This window comes from Hemibagrus wyckioides, linkage group LG14 (genome assembly GCF_019097595.1).
Source record: "Hemibagrus wyckioides isolate EC202008001 linkage group LG14, SWU_Hwy_1.0, whole genome shotgun sequence".
In the NCBI taxonomy this organism is placed as follows: Eukaryota; Metazoa; Chordata; class Actinopteri; order Siluriformes; family Bagridae; genus Hemibagrus; species Hemibagrus wyckioides.
The window spans coordinates 13,604,598-13,625,088 of record NC_080723.1 but is presented as its reverse complement, the minus strand read 5'-3'; the positions used below and the strand labels follow the sequence as shown (position 1 = coordinate 13,625,088).

General features: G+C 36.2%; 1 protein-coding gene across 1 annotated transcript; it reads right to left on the bottom strand.

The window, feature by feature from the left end:
- Nucleotides 1-240: 240 nt before the first annotated feature.
- On the bottom strand, nucleotides 241-19,338 carry LOC131365122 (receptor-type tyrosine-protein phosphatase eta). The gene is made up of 9 exons (XM_058408748.1): nucleotides 19,223-19,338; nucleotides 17,623-17,753; nucleotides 8,287-8,308; nucleotides 6,336-6,587; nucleotides 3,427-3,687; nucleotides 2,659-2,922; nucleotides 2,253-2,513; nucleotides 993-1,250; nucleotides 241-509 (listed from the first exon to the last, which is right to left on the bottom strand). Exons 2-9 carry the CDS (start codon nucleotides 17,674-17,676, stop codon nucleotides 241-243), a joined length of 1,641 nt encoding a protein of 546 aa, XP_058264731.1. The 5' UTR covers nucleotides 17,677-17,753; nucleotides 19,223-19,338.
- Between the last annotated feature and the right edge of the window lie 1,153 nt (nucleotides 19,339-20,491).

Below are 20,491 nucleotides of genomic sequence, written 5' to 3'. Positions count from 1 at the left end.
CACATCTAAAACATCTTAAAACATTGTTTTTAGAAACGCATTTAAATCCAGGTGTTTAAAATTCTGAATTATTAAAGCTCTTTTTGATAAATACTCAAACATTACTACATATACAGAGACACAGACATATAATTACACAGAAGAACTGTATTACTCATTTTGAACAGCATTGTATTTTAAGCAGGTTTAGATGTTTACTCAAAAATCTAATGTGTATTGCTGTCATTACTTAATAGCAGTTTAGGACATACTTGTGAATGCTGAGATTTGAGTTGGTGCTCCTGTAGTTTGGTTATCTGTAGCTACTGCAGTAACAGTGAATGTGTATTTCACTCCAGCAGTCAGACCAGTGACAGTGTAAGACGTGTTTGAAGTGTTACTGCTGTTATTCACACTGCCATCAGTCCAGTTTACTGTAAAGGAGCTGCTCCCATTTGGCTTATTCCAGGTTAGATACACAGATGATGGAGTTTTGTTAGAGACAGTGAGACTGCTTACAGAATTTGGCTCTGTATATCATAGACACACACACACAAATGTGATAATTAGTCACAATAATAATTGTATTATCTATTAAAAAGTGATTAAATAGGCTTTTTTATTTAACAAGCACCCTCCTGCCCTCTCATGCTCAATACTTGGAGCAGCATCAAAAGTGAAAATCTCACCCATGTGGATATTAGACAACCAGTTATTTAAAGAATTATAATCTAATGTACTTTCTGTGGGCAAATAAATGTAGGTTTTTTTTTTACTGTTTACTGCATACAACTAGAGAATCACTGAAAATCCACCATTCAGATAAGTTTTCCCAATTGCCACATTATCAACTGTACAAATTATAATATTATGCCCATATACTCCTTAAACAGGAAATGGTTGAGATGCAGAATCAGGAGCAGAGTAATATTAATTTCACACAAGCCCATTGCCAATAATGACTATATATCTATTTATTCTTAATGCAAAAATGTCATCAGTTTAGGACTTACTTGTGAATGCTGAGGTTTGAGCTGGTGCTCCTGTAGTTTGGTAATCTGCAGCTACTGCAGTAACAGTGAATGTGTATTTCACTCCAGCAGTCAGACCAGTGACAGTGTAAGACGTGTCTGAAGTGTTACTGCTGTTATTCACACTGTCACCAGTCCAGTTTACTGTAAAGGAGCTGCTCCCATTTGGCTTATTCCAGGTTAGAGACACAGATGATGAAGTTTTGTTAGAGACAGTGAGACCGGTGACAACATCTGGATCTGTGTATCACACAGAGAGAGAGAGAGAGAGAGAGAGAGAGAGAGAGCAAAATGCACAGTATTAAAGTTAGTGATCAAATGGGACTGCAACCAGAGCAGAAGCCATTAAGCCTAATAGTTTGAGGTACAACAGGGTGCAGTTCCCCCTTCAGAAAGCAGGCTAGACACACATGAAACACTCCTACTGGTTGAACTAACATGTGCTTTAAATGATCAGGTTGAATCTTTAAAAAAGTTTGGTAAAGCAAGAGCAAATTGGAGTTTACATAACTAACACGTACTCCAACATCCAGCATGTGCACCATGCCTCTTTTTTGTTTGAAACTGGGCAAATGTGCTGTTTGAAGGCAACAAAACTGTGCATCTACTTAAGAAGAAGCTTTTATGGTGGAGAAACATCTCTGCACAACCAAGGTAGGTTAATACCTGAGAAATTGAATTGTGGACTATTTCAATAAGATGCCCAAAACACCTGTGTGAATGCAGAGCATATTTTGTTAAAGTTTGGTGTCTTGATGATGTTGCATTAGTTATTAAATATGGAATAGTGGTCCCTACCTGACTCATGTGTTACCACTGTCAGGTGTATTGAAATAAGGGTTACTGAGAACAATGCAATACTGGTAAATATTTAAAAACATATATTTTTCAGTCTACAAAACAATATATTGAACTAAAAAAGAAAGCTTTTTGTTTGAGAAATACTGTATTACAGAAAAAACTAAATTATAACTATAACTAAGTTGGAAACTGTATTGTGTTTTTCTTTTCATACATTTTCTCCTATTTTAAAAATAGAAGCCAAATATACTATAATAATTATAACTATAACAAATAATTTAGTCAGTCAAATCTAACCTAAAAGTCAATCTAATCCATCTAATGAATAATGTTGTCTATCAGCAATACCGCACTTACTTGTAAATTCTGAGATTTGATTCATGTTTCAATTATTATTCCAGTTGCATAATACCATTATTTTATCTGCAGTATAATTCTTACTTGTGAATGCTGAGATTTGAGTTGGTGCTCCTGTAGTTTGGTTATCTGTAGCTACTGCAGTAACAGTGAATGTGTAGTTCACTCCAGCAGTCAGACCAGTGACAGTGTAAGACGTGTCTGAAGTGTTACTGCAGTTATTCACACTGCCATCAGTCCAGTTTACTGTAAAGAAGGAGCTGCTCCCATTTGGCTTATTCCAGGTTAGAGACACAGATGATGGAGTTTTACTAGAGACATTGAGTTTGGTGACAGAATTTGGCTCTGTAAATCAAAGACACACACACACACACAAGTGTATTTTTCACATCTAAGTAAAACATTTTAAAACATTGTTTTGTAAGAAATGCATTTAAATTCAGGTGTTTAAAATTCTGAAGTACATGATTATGTGAAATACAGGGTTTACTTGTGAAAGCTGAGATCTGAGTTGATTCTCCTGCAGTGTTTCCATCTGCAGCAACTGCAGTGACAGTGAATGTGTAGCTCACTCCAGCAGTCAGACCAGTGACAGTGTAAGATGGATTGCTTGAATTGTCACTGCTCATATTCCCACTGCCATAATTCCAACATATTCTAAAGAAGGACCTGTTCCCATTTGGCTCATTCCAGGTTAAAGACACAGATGATGGGTTTTTGCTTGAGAAATTGAGACTGGTGACAACATTCGGGTCTGTCAATCATAGACACACACACACACACACACACACAGCTTGATATGCCAACAAGATCAAAACAAATATTTTGTAATTAACGACAGATTTCAAGAGAATGGGCATAATGATTGCATAAAGTAGGTATTAAACAATAATTCATATTGGTGAAACTATTATCTTCTTATTCTACAAAATTATTCTCAGAAAACTATTTTCCAAATTATAGTAAATACTAAATAATAAACAATGGCTATACAACAAATGCAAAATGGATAAAAATACCTTTAAGCACAATCAGTGTAAGTTTAAAAGGTTTCACACATTTAGACCAGAATTGTTTTAATGCTCAGTGAGGAGGATGATGAAGGAGGAAAAAGATCTTATAACAAACCACCTTTATAACTGCTATCTTCATTTGGAATGATTGCACATACAGTGATTGTGTTAAAAAATACTATCTGTAATTATTCACCTCTATTATTAAAATTATTTTATAACTTAATATAAAGTACAGGACTTACTTGTGAATGCTGAGGTTTGAGTTGGTGCTCCTGTAGTTTGGTTATCTGCAGCTACTGCAGTAACAGTGAATATGTATTTCACTCCAGCAGTCAGACCAGTGACAGTGTAAGACGTGTCTGAAGTGTTACTACTTTTATTCACACTGCCCCCAGTCCAGTTTACTGTAAAGAAGGAGCTGTTCCCATTTGGCTTATTCCAGGTTAGATACACAGATGATGGAGTTTTACTAGAAACATTGAGACTGCTGACAACTTCTGGGTCTGTGAATCACACAAACATATACACGCATACACAGACACACACATACAGAGAGAGAGATTAGAATTTCTGATCAATAACTGCTAAAACAGTGTGACAACCTAAAAAGCATACATTCACATACCTATGTACAGACATATAAAGAAAAAAGAGTTACTTTAATTAATACTTTACTTTAATTAATTAAAGTAAAAGAGTTACTTTAATTAATGTTCAAACATTAAAGGAAAATAGAAAAAAGTGTGACCCCTGTGATTTTAACTATGGCATGACTCCTGGTTTTTGTTAGTTCTGACCTCCTGGGATTTTCACACACAACAGTCTCTAGAACAGTCACACAGAATTATAAAAACAAAAAATCCCATGAGCCCTCTGTCTGAATCGGCTGTTGCTGATGAGAGGAGAATAGACTCTGACTGGAGTTGAACCAATGTGGTCTTCTGCTTTCGTAGCCCATCCATCTTAAGGTCGATGTTTTGTGCATGCAGAGATGATTTTCTTCTCACCACAGGTGTAAAGGGTGATTATTTGGGTTACTATATTCTTCCTTACAGCTGGAACCTATCTGGCCATTTATTCTCTGACCACTCTTTCCAACAATGTGTTCTCACCCAAAAAATTGTTGTTCACTGATTGTTTACTGTTGTATGTATCATTTTGTGAAAACTCTAGAGACTGACATGGGAAAATCCCAGGAGATCAGCAGTTTCTTAAATACTTCAATCCAGCCCATCTGGTACCAACATCAATGCCATGTCTTGACTTGACTCTTGATAAAGGTCATAGAGATCACACATTTTCTTCATTCTGATGGTTGCTCTAAACATTATAAGGTTTTAGGTCAGTATCTGCATGGTTTTATGCATTGTGCTGCCTGCCACATGACTGACTGATTAGATAACTGCATGAATGACAGGCTGACAAGTGATCATGATAAAGTGGTTGGTTTGCATATTATTCATTAAGGGCTTTATTTGGAGTTGAAGTGAGGTAAATAACAGAATTGCTCACAGCAGTATACATAACTCAGAAGTAACTATGAGATATGTGAATATTGTGGGATTTGTCAGGAAATAGAATCGCATGTCAATTATGCTTGTGTCGATTTTTTCGTGTGTGATATCGTCTTCTGTGAGGAGAAGTTTGCTAACAATATATGGCACTCTCAAGCAATCATATCATCCCTGTAAAGCAGGGGTGTCCAATCTTCTCCAGAAAGGGCCGGTGTGGGTGCAGGTTTTCATTCCAACCAAGCACAAGCTACTCCTGGCTAATCAACTGATCTTGGCTTTCAGTAGACTCAGGTATGGCTTCTGCTCGGTTGGAATGAAAACCTGCACCCACACCGGCCCTTTGCGGATAAGATTGGACACCCCTGCTGTACAGGAAACAGCTACAACTAAACAGCTAAACTAAACAGGGTCATATGTGGGTCCTATGGGTCCTAAGTCACCTAAATAGCTATTGCATCAATGTGATCAATATAGAAAATATTTTCAAAATATAAAGGTAATACAGTGATATCATAATAGTGATAGTGATTAAATTAATAATTTGTTTTCACTTATCAGATGAACTGCAGTGTACATTGTACATTTGTTTTTAGATGTTGGTGAAATCCATCTTGCGACTGTATTACACGTTACATTATTAATTTGTTGATGACTAATAAGTTATTTTGCAATTAAGTCTTTGCAATATTCTGTATTTTGTACAAGCCATCATGATATACAGTACAAGCCAACAAGCCTACACTGGCATGGTCTTGGAACAGATTTAATACTAACTACAGTGTAATTGTGCCTGACTGTAACTAAAGTGAAATTGTGTAATACTCAGCAAAAACTGCAAAATGCAGCAAAGACTGCAAATAACACAGCTTGAGCTCCTGATCAATTTGTTGAATATATCTTTTAGGTCAAGCCAGAGCAAGAACTTCTTTTTCAGTCAAAGCAATCACCCAAGTGTTATTCTTGGGTGATTCTTGTTTTAGGGATGTATTCTTGGACAATGCATTCTGCATGAATGTATGTATATAAAAAAAAAAATCATATATAAGCAAGCACATAAAAAATCTAAAACAAATAAACATAGATAAAAAAGATAATTGTAATAAAATGTGTTTTGAGATAAAGATAAAATTGCCCAACTATTATTAATTTAAATTGCATCACATAGGAATAATAGGCTCTATTTTGTGCCAATAAAGAATAAAATGTATTTTTGCTATGGTAATAAATTATTGTGCTGTGCAATAGGGTGTTACTTGCTAAATTTGCTGACACAGTAAGATGTCCACATCCATTTTGGTTCAAAATGCAAACACAGCTAAAGAATACTTCTTCAATTTCTTACAGCCCAGGTTAATGGATATACAATATTTTTGTCAGTCCACTTCAATATAAATAGGCCACGATTACAAACCCAATACAACAAACTTTGCTACTTTATCTGTAATAAGAACAAACCATTCAGCTGTGGCTACTGAAGGCCACAACAGAAAGCCTTTCAGCTACACACAAACTTTTTTTAACTAGTGTTTAAATCAGCAATGCTCATATATAGTAGATTCCAATAACATACTATCTGGCAATTTATCATTTCACATATTAGAGCAATTGTAGAATAACATCTGCAAAACAAGTCTTACTTGTGAATGCTGAGATTTGAGCTGGTGCTCCTGTAGTTTGGTAATCTGCAGCTACTGCAGTAACAGTGAATGTGTAGTTCACTCCAGCAGTCAGACCAGTGACATTGTAAGACGTGTTTGAAGTGTTACTGCTGTTATTCACACTGTCACCAGTCCAGTTTACTGTAAATAAGGAGCTGCTCCCATTTGGCCCATTCCAGGTTAGAGACACAGATGATGGAGTTTTGTTAGAGACACTGAGACTGCTGACATCTGGACACACACACACACACACACAGTTAATTATCCAGGTTAACAAATGATATCATTTAACAAAAATTGTTTGAACAATATGACTGTTCTGCATTTTACATACAGAAATAAAGAGAAATACAGAGAGAAAACAATTGATCCCAATTTCTTTTTAAAAAAAAATATGATATACATATCATAGCTCTAGAAATAGAGTAGACCAGTTTGTGGCAGTACTAATTACACAAAGCAAACAAAAGGTATGACACAGGATCTGTCCTGTGCTAAAGAAAACTTTGCTAAAAATGGTCTACAGAAAAGTTTGGTCTACATTTGGTTTGGTTTGCATTTTGGTCATTTTGGTTCAAGGACCCTAAATAGAAGTACAGAAAATGGGTTGTATTAATGAATAGCATTTCTCTGCAAGTGTTTACAGATGAAATGATGTCCCATGTTCAAGATCTTTATTAGGTTATGCTTTAAATGTGGGAATGAGAATGACTTCAATGGGTTTTTTTTGCAGAAAAGTCTCCATTCCATAAGACAATTGTTTATGTTTTAAAATACTGGGTTAAAGTAATAGTATATTGTGTCAAATGTGTCACACATGTCCTTATTTATTATATGTTTATGTTTAGTTTAGCATGAGAGGAATCTCACTTTAACACTCTCAAGTCTTGAAACAAAGGACTGCACCTCAGCTACTTTAGAGCAGTCTTGGAGGACCACATATCTTAGGACATCATTTGGGTGTATTAAATTTTTTTTTAAAAAATTAGAAAACTGAACAGGCTATTAGACTATTATTAGACTAATAGCTGGTGGTGTCATCATAATCCAATAAGCCAAACTTATATATTTAACCCAGTGATGCTTTGTAGTAAACATTGTGGTAATAATGGAATTTCCTTCTGTATCTATCTATCTATCTATCTATCTATCTATCTATCTATCTATCTATCTATCTATCTATCTATCTATCTATCTATCTATCTATCTATCTATCTATCTATCTATCTATCTATCTATCTATAAGGGGTCTGAATACCTGTGTGATATTTCAGTAAGAAAAAAAAAGAAGAAGAAGAAAAGAAAAGAAAAAGAAAATGGGTCTGCATATTATATTCATATAATAAAAAAATACATTTGATTAAATAGGTTTAAATAGGACCAAATTCTCAGATATTGAAGCAACACAAAAACAAGTGTATCTTCTTGCACCGACCAGTCACAGTGTAATTTTGCACTTGTGAAATGTAATGCAAATGAAGTATATTAATAAATCAGATGCAAATGAAGTATATTAATAAACATTTTCCAGCACAAGCATATGCATGACAACGTTCATTTCATGTGATTGTTTTGTGCCAGTAGATGGCACTGCTGAACTTCCTGAGGCTGCAGCTGACGCGTGAGAACCTAGGAGCAGGAAAATGCTTTAAATATGACTAATATTTTCTCCTCCAGGTATGTTATCTGCTTCCTTCACATTCCACAGGGTCCAATCATATCCTCTACTTAGTTACTTTCTAATCAAAGATTCCCCAATGAATGAAAGCTACAGCTCTGTCTCACACTGCAAAACTGATCTTACTGGCCTGACAGCACTAGGTTTCCTGGCTTGACATGAAAGGAAACCTCAACATATAACTTCCTCCTCTTATATAAAATCCTACTGTATATGAAGAAAATGAAAGGTTAACCATTTTAAATTACTTACTTGGACCAGCCACGTCTGAGCTCTGAAAGAGAGAGATGACAGATAAATAAAAAGCTCGCCATAATGTTATTGTAATCAAATGGCAGTAAAGATTAAAAAAAAAGAAAAGTAAAAATTAGTTTCAACTTTATATCTCAATATTTACATCAGCTGGTAACATGTAAACTGCAGGTTAGACACCAACTTATACAGAGCAGTATTTAACTTCCTTTCTATTTGAATTGAATACAAACCACCAAGCTGAATATGTGTCTAGGTGTAGGAAAACAACTGGGAACAGCCTTAACACTCAGACATCTCTATTTTTTATGATTGTGACACACCCTTTATCAGAATTACATTTTTTGGTATACATTTGGTATTTTCATAAGCATATTGCTGAAGAGCAGCACGAACTGAACAAAAGAGCTAAGTTTGAATAAAAAGATTATTAAGAGGTGTGGTTAGGTGAGGGTCTGCAAACAAATCAAAACCCTAGTGTGTGCACTGTGGCACAATGATGTGTTTGTAATAAGATTTGGATTATCATTTATACATTTTATATAAAGTCTTAGTGGTAGAAATAACCAGTTAGCTGACATAAAGTAAAACAATTCTGTTTTCAGTACTATGTCATTATATTTTATGTTAATGTAGTGGTAGTATAATAGCACCAAGACTTCCGATACATATAACAGACTAATGTGGAGATGCAGGGGTGTAAAAGAAAGATGCCAAAGACATGACAAACAAGACATTAGAGTTTGTGGTTTTAAATGTGTAAATGCACATTTGCTAATTATATATCACATCTTCACATCTTTAATAATTTGAAAGAACTTTGCAATGTGTTCTTTTAAATAAGGCACTGCGTTGTGGGAGATTTACAGACCCTTGACTTTATATGATCTGCTTCATGTTATCTTTTACGGAGAATAAACATTTCACAATTTTATACTGGGGTGTAAGAAAAGGCATTCAAGTCCTGCATCTGCTCTAAGTGGTTTTCAGGGGCCCCCATCCCGACCAAAATAAGGTCGAAACTGGCCGAATTTGCATGCTATATGCTTTTCCACCATTCTGCCTTCACCACAGCTGATTTATTTCTGAGAACAAAAACACCCAAAAAACAAAAAAACCCTAGGTTTCACTTAATCAAAATAATAAACCCTCAGCATCAACCAGTAAACTACATCTATATCAAAAGCCATATAAGCAATCCTACAATTCTGTAATTAAGAAAGTCCAACAAGTCAAATCAACTTAAATTATATTTCAACTGCATGCTGATGATCAACATTAACATGTACTTTGGTGAAGCTGGTATTGACATGAACTCACTGATGTGAGCAGTTGTCTCTAAACTGGAAATTTTATGGTTCTTAGCAAGGACCAGTCACAGTGGAAGGGTTAGTTGAGAGTAACATGTTGTTTTCAGCAACATTAAAATTATAAAACATTAAAAATAAAAAAAATATATATATATATAATGTATGAAATCATGATGAATCTTTAGTGCTAACATATAACAGCTTCATTGTTACAAACAACAGAGGCCTATTATATGTCTTTAATCATTAATAGGAAATTGAATTGAAAGGCCTTTTACAAACATGCCAACAATGTCACTCAATGAGCGGTCTATTTACTAGACTGGTAAATATTAAACAAATTCCCCTACCACAATCAGTTCAGTTAGTCTTTTTTCAGTAGAACAATCAGTGTAAAGATTATTTACTGAATATTAGATTTAGTCCAGACTCTACACAATGGGTGTGTAGCATTGCCTTGGCATACAGGGAGCAGGAAGAGCATCATACTAATACCACATTTGCCACTTCCCACAACGACTGTTCTCAAAGAGCCTTGCGTTGCTGCTGACCCTCCTGACCCTTTTCCACTGCTCTGCCCTGTCTCGAACTCAATACTCTATTCTTTATGAAGGTCACAGAACATGCTGATATAATGTTGAGCTACACTATATTGCCAAAAGTATTCGCTCAACTGCCTTGACTCGCATATGAACTTTAGTGACATCCCATTCCTAATCCACAGGGTTCAATATGATGTCGGTCCACCCTTTGCAGCTATAACAGCTTCAACTCTTCTGGGAAGGCTGTCCACAAGGATTAGGAGTGTGTTTATGGGAATTTTTGACCATTCTTCCAGAAGCGCATTTGTGAGGTCACACACTGATGTTGGACGAGAAGGTCTGGCTCTCAGTCTCCGCTCTAATTCATCCCAAAGATGTTCTATCGGGTTGAGGTCAGGACTCTGTGCAGGCCAGTCAAGTTCATCCACACCACACTCTGTCATCCATGTCTTTATGGACCTTGCTTTGTGCACTGGTGCACAGTCATGTTGGAAGAGGAAGGGGCCAGCTCCAAACTGTTCCCACAAAGTTGGGAGCATGGAATTGTCCAAAATATCTTGGTATGCTGAAGCATTCAGAGTTCCTTTCACTGGAACTAAGGGGCCAAGCCCAGCTCCTGAAAAACAACCCCACACCATAATCCCCCCTCCACCAAACTTTACACTTGGCACAATGCAGTCAGACAAGTACCGTTCTCCTGGCAACCGCCAAACCCAGACTCGTCCATCAGATTGCCAGATGGAGAAGCTCGATTCGTCACTCCAGAGAACGCGTCTCCACTGCTCTAGAGTCCAGTGGCGGCGTGCTTTACACCACTGCATCCAACGCTTTGCATTGCACTTGGTGATGTATGGCTTGGATGCAGCTGCTCGGCCATGGAAACCCATTCCATGAAGCTCTCTGTGCACTGTTCTTGAGCTAATCTGAAGGCCACATGAAGTTTGGAGGTCTGTAGCGATTGACTCTGCAGAAAGTTGGCGACCTCTTCGCATTATGCGCCTCAGCATCCGCTGACCCTGCTCCGTAAGTTTATGTGGCCTACCACTTCGTGGCTGAGTTGCTGTTGTTCCCAAACACTTCCACATTCTTATAATACAGCTGACAGTTGACTGTGGAATATTTAGGAGCGAGGAAATTTCACGACTGGATTTGTTGCACAGGTGGCATCCTATCACAGTTCCACACTGGAATTCACTGAGCTCCTGAGAGCGACCCATTCTTTCACAAATGTTTGTAAAAACAGTCTGCATGCCTAGGTGCTTGATTTTATACACCTGTGGCCATGGAAGTGATTGGAACACCTGATTCTGATTATTTGGATGGGGGAGAGAATACTTTTGGCAATATAGTGTATGTATAGCATTTTCATAAGGACTACTGTATATGCCTACAATTGTTACAACAATCTCTACTTACAGACTTTTAACAATTTAATATTAAGTATTTGGTGATATCGACAAAGACTTAGTAATTCACATATAGTTTAAAAAACCCCTTTCACACCTCTGAGAATTTTAACACTGAGAAAGAGATAGGACAGCAGAAAGGGCACCTAGTGTTTACACTTTTCTACCCAGGCTCAAATTTCAACACTGGCTTTAAAAGTATAATTAACACATTAAATGGGTGGATAAATAAATACAATGAAGAAATAATAAAATCTCAATTTATATCTGTCTTATGTGTGTCTCTTAAGTTATTTGATTGTCTTTAATAGAATAATTTTTTACATTTATGTCATTTAAGTTTAAAATAACCCCAAATATCTAGCAAATCATAGCATGTAACAAAAGCCAGTGATGGCAGGGCAGGCTACAGGGTTATCACATTTCAGCTTATACTAGATATTCTGGATATTCTGTTTTGATAATGCTATGCCTGTGTTGTTGTTCTGCAGGCTTAGATTTAGTTCCTTGGACTGGTGCTCACAGAACTTTGACTAAATAATAATTCAATGACCTGTTCAAAATACATGATAAATGAACATTTCTTTATCAAATAAAATTCTCAAGGCACAAGGCACCTATGCAAAATAATTATATTAAGACATGTTACACACTATTTAGCACACCCTCAGTGCTAAATGAACTTGTCTTCTCTGTGTTCTCGGTGTATATGTGCTAATGTTCACACTTCTTGCTTGTGATGGTGTGAGTGACACCATTTTGCGATATAATGTTTTATCTTTGAGGAGGTTTCAAGTTTTGTAGCCGTTTTAGGCTGATACAATATCATCTAAATAGAACTAGCAAGTTGTATTACATTTTTTCATTCATAGTTGCTCATTAGAGTAAAAACTAAAAACACCCAGTAAGCTGAATTTCTGTGTGTGGAAACAGCTTTTTGATGGGGTGTGAGAGGAGAAAGGTCAGACTGGTTCTAGCTAACAAGAAGGCTACAATATCTCAAATAACAATTCTTTACAAAAATGATTAGCAAAAAACATCTCAACATGGCATGACATTGAAAACCTTAAGATGGTTGGCCTTCAACAGCAGAAAGCCACTTCACGTTTCACTCCTGTCGGCTAAAAACAGGAATCTAAGACTACACTGGCACATATTCACCAAAACTGGACAGGTTGGCAGCATGTTTTTTTTTTTCCCAATCCTCAGTTGTCCATGTTGCGTGAGCCTGTCCCTATTATAGCCTCAGATTCCTGGGCTTGGTTAAGAGGAGTGGAACCTGATGTGGTATTTTGACATTTTATTAGCATGACCGATTGCATGACAGATTAGCTAACATAATTTGCAATTTGAAAAAAATACCAACAAAGAGTGTTTTATTTGAACACTAAAACACTTTACTTAGTGGTTAGGAATATGGTACCTTATCAGTAATTTGGTTAATTTTAGAAATAGTATAATGTTAGAAAAATGTGCACATTGTCTACTTCATTTTAACCTTGAAGGCTGGTTTATAAATAGCTGGCAGACTGGATCTAATTTCTCAGACAAACACTCTTTTGCATCTCACCAGAGCAGTATGATTTTAGAATTAGCAATACATAGTTGAAGTTTATAGCAGTTTATCTGCAGAATAAATTTAAGATTTTCCGTTATTGTGTAACTGTTTTCTTGTTCTGAGAAAATTCTTTTCACTTTTAGTTTCCCCTCCCGCAAACAGACACAAACAGACACGCACACCCACACACACACACACACACACACACACACACACACACACGCACACACACACACGAACACACCTGTCAATAAGGAAGTTTAAATGGAGTAGTTACAGTATGAAACATTTTTTGCTGTCATGGTGTCACCTATATTTTACAGCATAACTTCAACTCAACTTTTCAACTTTCAACTTTATTGTCATTCATTTTTACGTCACAAGTACGCATATGAACGAAATTACGTTTGCATTACTCGCAAGGTAGAGGATAGGTAAAATAATTGATGAAGAGTTAGAACATGTAATGAAAATAGAAAGGGCAAATTGAATAAAAATAATAGATGAAATAAAAATAAAATATAAATAAAATATGAATAAATGGGGGATGGGGTACTGATAGCTAAACTACAGATAGCTATAGCTAGTCAACAATAGCTAAACTGTCTCTAACAGTTGCACATGGTTGCACATTTTAAACAGGGAACAAGTTCCAACCAAGGACTCTGACACATACTCCCAAAACTTCCCAGTACTGTGTAGGTGAAATTTTGTTCCAACTTCTTGGAAGATGTCAATACAGGTAAAACAAAGGCATGCCATTCTGCTCCACTTTGTTTATGGATAATCAATCAGCTTGTCATTGAACATACACTCACATACATGTTCTATACAGAAGCTTAGCACACATATTTTGCACAATTTCTTTATTATAATCAGAATCAAGGTTATCTACAACTCGTTTGAGAAAAAGATGATGTGGCTCAAAATGAAACTAACCAACAAAGTAAAAAGCTGCTCTGTGTAACGGAACTATCCTGACAGGAAGGTAAATGATTACTCAGTGTGAATACTGGAATTTCCCCTTTTCACTATTTTTTCGATGTCTGGTGTTACAGATGTCACTTTGATGCGCAGGGAATTCTCCAGGTTTATGTGTCAGTCGGTTTCTCTCCTGCTTTTTCATTGCATTTATTGACAAGAAAGTTGACTCACACATATAAGTAGAAGGAAACATCATGAGCACATAGAAAGCGAGCTTTTTGATTGTATCATAATCCTCAGAGCACACAAGCCAGAATGCGCACACAGACTCTGAGCCTCGGAGCACAGAGCTGACCTGCAAGAACCTCAAATGTTGCCTCATTTAACAATGGAAGGGTTTTCTTGGCCATAAAGAGAATTGAGGACTTGGTTGGATACTGAGGGGATCATGCACGAAGGCAGTGATGGCTTTTGGGACAGAGTAGTCATCAAATCTGGACATGAAGTTTTCCTGAAGCTGTTTGATGAAATCCACCATTAGCTCAGTCACATGTCCTGGTGCTTGTGCCTTTAATGTATTGATATGAATGAGCCTGTAGGTTGTTATGTCTGTTTCCAACAACTCTAATATTCTAACAAACGATTCTAGCTTTTCAACCATGTCCACAATAATTTTGTCTCTCCTCTGCAGCTGCAAATTGAGCTGGTTATTTGCTAAACCAATGTACATCGTTGTGTAGAAGTAGATCACTATATGTGGCCTCCTCTGACTTAGCCACAATTTCTCAAAAAAGGTGGTCTTGTGTGCTTGATGTTCCTCTGACATACTTAATGATACGCATTACTTTATCCATTGCTTCCTTTAGTTCGCCACTCAGCGTCGCACAGAGGACGCTCTGATGAATGATCCATGTTAAACCTTTCGCAGGGTTTTATGCAAAGCAGTGCAACATTCCATCTGACTTCAAATGCCCACATGGCTTACTGAGTAGCTGTTATACCCAGGGAAAAGCTATCATGAAAATGACAAGACTGCTTTGACTTCATCCTTTAGGAACAGATCAAATTCACAATGCCTCAAGATTTCAATACTGATATAAGGATGGTCTTCAAATTGGATGGTCTTCCTTCATGTTCCATTAGGTCCTAGTATCTGAATTCAGCTAATCCAGAAAACAAAAATGCCCAGGGGACATTTCAAAGACAGACTTTAGAACATCCGTTTTAATTAACACCCAAACTGGTAGTTATCACACATATTAGAGATAACAGAAAAAGAATAAGCAAGAAAAACAGCCCATAATTTTCATTTAGTCATCCTAGTCAGGGTTATGTTGGATTCAGAGTTTAACCTAAATTCTAGACTGGATGCCTGTCATTCGCAGGGCAACACTTTACAGTATTAGTTATTTTCAAACATGTTTATTTATGTTTTAGCACTGACTCCTGTTCCTAACATTGTACTATTAGTATTTTCTTAAGACTGAAGCTGATGTGTTATCCTTTTGTTAAGCAAGTTAACAAAAATAGCCACATCATGTAATATAATATAATAATTATTTTTCTTACAAAATAGTTATATTAATATATTGTATATAATATGTAACACATTATGATTTTCCTGCAATGGGCAATATTAGTAAAAGTGTTTTCATTATATATAGTTTACACATAACAACAACAGAGATTCAGTGAATATTCACAAAGCAATTACAAAAAGCATAATAACATTTGTCCTTCACCTGGAACAACAAAGGCGAGAATGCTTACAGTTTTGCAGTTGATACCACCAAATGCCTTTTTACACTTTGATATACTAAATCTTGCTTACAGATCTTAGTGCATGCATCTCTATTTAGCAAAGAGCCAAACAATCAAGCAGGAGAAGAATAACAGGAAAGAAATGAAGACTTGACATTTTATCACAGACTCCAGTGACCCCAAATCACCTGTTCAGGGAGGTGTAGTGAAGGGGACTTGTTTCTCCTGAACTGACAGAGTTTTGCTGTTCATTCTTCCTGAATACTGCTGTGAATTAAGTAATGCCACCTTGACCTAAGTATTGTAATTTAAAATAAAGCTGAAGTGTACTTTACAGTGGAGCACGTTTCTTACAAAATACCCCTTTATCTAAAGTAACTCACAATGAAGACAAAATTCAAAGAAGCCACAGAGCTGAAGCGTTTAGAGATAAGTATCCTGACATTTGAACTCTTCAGATCACCAGCCCAGAACTTAAAGCTGAAACAGCCACTGCTTTTTACTGATAACTACTGCTTTTTACTGATAACTACTTTGCTTTCATATTTACTTCTGACATAGTAATGACCACTGTTATTTTAAAGACAATGCAAACAAAAATGTGAAAATCTATATACTTCTGTATCTTAGTTCAAATCTCTGTTGATGAACATCAGGAGAGAGGCCTTATTCCAAACTCTTATTACATTCTTATTAGACTCTTGTTCGGTGTACCTATATAACATAAAATCCTTTTGAAATTTTTGCCATAAATTTATCCAATGATTACTTATGGTTTATCACATCACGGCCTTGCTGCATAAAATCCTGGTGCCACATACTAACCACATGCACACAGATCCATGAAACTGTTTCCGTTTTCCACTAAAATCAAAGACACAAATCATAATTTTAACTTCTTTAGAATCAAGTGATTTTTATCTCAAAGCATTTCCTGTTTTCCAAAGAAAACAGTTTTATGTGCACTCTTGCTACAAATAAAAAACCTTTCCTTCAAATTCCCTTCAATATTCCCTTTACTCCGTGAAGACTAGATCATTTAACAGGAAGGTCTGTGTAACACAATGTGGTATTACTGGGAAATGATCATACAGTCATTTGCAAGGTCAGGAGTCAGAAAACAACCGCTGAATTAAAATGTTTTGATTCCCTTATTTCTAAGCGCATTTATATAAGCTTCAGCAGTGGCCTATAATGACACGAACATTTCACAACAAAATTTACAAGCCCAGAACCTAGTGTTTTATCAGTTCAGTACATAAACATTTAGAGTCAGCTTTCAGCTAGAGGACAAGTGTGTAAGGGCTCTTAAGCCGTTGCATTTACATGAACTATAAAATGTGAGGAACTTCACATGAAAACTCTAGCCTAGCCTACTACTGTAGACAATTTTACTTTCAACCTTAGCCACGGGTTAGATGAGGAATGTTAAAAATGTATTTTTGGTGAGAACTAGCACAAACTGGTAACATGCTGGTAATATAAATCTTTGGTGTCCCGCACGTACATTGTCTTCTGTTTTTTTCCATTCAGATTATGTGCTATAAAGTGTTATCATGCGAGAAACCTTTTTTAAAGCCACACTTTCAATTATATTTTGTGTCATTTTTAAAGGTCGTTGGATGTGTAAAGAAAAGGAATAATGATACACCATCCCAAGAAGATACACAGCATCAAAATATTTACCTACTAAAGAATCAAAAGATTTACATTTGATAGTTTTATCAAGTCTAGTTCATAAACATTCACCTACTTTTCCAAGCTCCTTTGCAAGTCTGATAACGTTTAACTTTTCTATAAACACTGATGGAGCTAAAACTAATCTAGTGCTGTACCTGATGGAACAGGTGCATGCAGGGGCGGACTGGCCATCGGGAGCACCGGGACATTTCCCGGTGGCCTGATGGTCGTTCTGGCCTGCCGCAGTGCAGTTGATCACCTTGACGTGCGATAGCCTGGTTTGCAGCTAGGAATAAATTGACAGACCTCTCAATCTTCGAATCAGGAAATCGCAGACTGAAAATGACAGACCAAGCTGGTATAGAACATCAAAGTACTGTGAGAGTGACTTAAGTGTACGCTTGAATATAGGGAGCAGACTGGTCAGAATTACATTTACTTGACATTTACATCATCATTTAGCTGATGGATGCTTTCATCCAAAGCAACTTGCAAAAGATCAAATCAAACCAGCAAACTTGCAATAATATGTAATAGGGGTGCTCCGATTGATCGGTCGCCGATCATAATGTTGCACATGTTGCTTGCCAATAAATACAGTTATCAATTCATGATATTCCTCTTCTCGTAATTTCAATACTTAATTTACATTGTTGTTAAATATAGTTTACTAAATAATGCTATATGATAAGGCTTGAAATAGACCCTGTAATCGGTATCGGTTGATACAGCTTCTAGTGATCGGAGATCGGTGATCGGCTACAAAAATCCTGATCGGAGCACCCCTAATATGTAAGTGCTGTGCTGTTACAAGTCTCATTTAGTCTAATGCAGTAAATGTAGCATGTTTTTTATAAGAAATAAAAAGAATAAAAATAGATAGAATAGTGAGTACTAGTGTTAGTGGGTCAAGGTTTTTCTACCATAAATATAAGAAATTAAGCAGATAGCATAGAAGTAGAATAGAGGGTGTGAGTGTTAGAGGGTCAAGATTTTTTAGAATCAATTAAGTTAATTACCTGCACATGCGCTTCTACAGCATGGCTAACTACCGCCTAATAAGTCCACTTTGTGCAAGTTAATGGTGTTCACAAAATATATTTTCAAAAATATATATACAGATAGATGTTTTAAAAGAGTATGTTGCAACATCTTAAGAAATGACAAACTAGCACACTGTTTTAGAAATGGGGATACAGTATTTTCTAGTGCCAAATTTGACCAGAAATTTCTTTTCTTTTTTTTTTTGTGTACTAGTGCTTATTACTTACTGTTTACTCTTACTTGTCTTTTCTTATGCCATTGAGTGACCATTTTTATCTGTTACTTACACTGTTGTAGCTTTTGTTAAGTTTGTGTTTGTGTTTCTGTTACTTTTGATATACTGTACTTGATCATTGGAAATACATAAAATATATATCTCAACATTTGAATGCATATCTCTTATTATCCCTTTTTAAAAGTGTATAGATGGTGTATTCCTAGTGAGTTTTTTAGGGTTCATTTAGGCCTGTTTATTCATTTAGAATTCGTCTGGTAGTCTACAATGGAGTTAGCCTACAAGATTAGCAGTCTGGTGGCAACAACAAAGGTGGCCTGGGATGGAGTCAAATTCCCAGCCTGAATTATTGTCCCAGTCTGCCACTGGGGGAATGGCTTTAGGTTTGAACCGTCATTACATCGTTCACTAGTCCTACACGGTCAAACTTTTACCCTTAAAATATCGTCAAATTTATTAAAAAAACAGATCCCTACCTGAACTTGACACAAGAGAGTCACATAAAGCAATATTCTTAACGAAAGCTGTGTCATGATCCCTGTTTGAGTCCAGCTGAGGTTTCTGAGGATGCTCCGCCTTGAGCTCGAGACAGTTTGAGTTCTCTAAAAATGTGTTTATATAAAAGTAAAGGCCTCCAGAGCTCACACCACAATCAACTCTCTCTCTCTCTCTCTCTCTCTCTCTCACTCTCTCACGTTTTACCACAAACAGTGTATGTGTCTTTCTAAAAAGGAAGTTAGGCCATATGCATGTAGAAAATAAAAACCTTCTTTTGAAAGACCACCAAAAAGTGACCTGTTTTAGTGTTGTCTTTTTCTGTATGTCATCACTATGACATCTGATTCTTCAATAATGTCATGTGGTCAACTGCAATTTTACTTGTCATTTGCCCATATCAGAAATTCAAGAATGACTAAAGAACACTCTTATGATCAGAGCTCAGGTTCAATTTTAAGAACAACAGGGCAGTGTACCACCATATTTATCCAAGCCATCATATTCTTATTCCTTTCTTATTCCTGATTTTCTACTCATCTGGATGATCTTCCACTCATCTGGATGAGCTAAAACAACATGGATCATTTTAACACTGATATTAATTTTTAATTTCACTATTAGTGTAAAATCACATGAAATCACATGTAATCTTCTGGTTCTACTTACAAGGGTTTTACATAAGGACAATGGAATTCTGGGGTGTAGAAATGTTTTAGATTCATCTGCTGGTGGTTTCTGAGAGGATCAGAAATGAGATCTGTTAGTTGTTGTGGTCTCCTTTCATATTCAGATTACATTGAGATTATTAAGAACAGAGACTGAAACCACTGCTGTGTTTGCAGCATTTCTTTTAACAGTTTCACAGCATACAAACACTTCCTGTTCCATCCTGTTCTACTATCATTGCTGCTGGACCCCACATACTGTACGTATTTGCAGGAAAGACTCCAAGAGTCTGAGAAAATGTTCAAAGATTACAGAAGAATTATTTTGTGTAAAACATAAACAAACAAACAAACAAAAGTCAAATACCTCTACAATAAAGTATTGGATGAGAATATGGCAGTTGAACTTACAATTTATTTTCAACATAATCAACGAACTGAGAACAAAATCAACAGAATGATGCCACCCCAATCTTATAGTAGGCATTGTTTAATATTTTGGGATATTTAGCTATTAATGATCTATTAAAACACAGTAATGTCCTTATAGTGATGCATTTCTAAAAAGTCCAGGTAACTTTC

Bases quoted from the DNA above. Each gene is read 5' to 3' on its own strand.
- LOC131365122 (XM_058408748.1), bottom strand. From the start codon at position 17,676: ATGTCCCGGTGCTCCCGATGGCCAGTCCGCCCCTGCATGCACCTGTTC. The intron at 2,923-3,426 runs GTAAGTCCTGTA...TATGATTGACAG, and splicing joins TCAAACCTCAGCATTCACAA to ACCCGAATGTTGTCACCAGT. The intron at 1,251-2,252 runs GTAAGAATTATA...TGTGATACACAG, and splicing joins TCAAATCTCAGCATTCACAA to ATCCAGATGTTGTCACCGGT.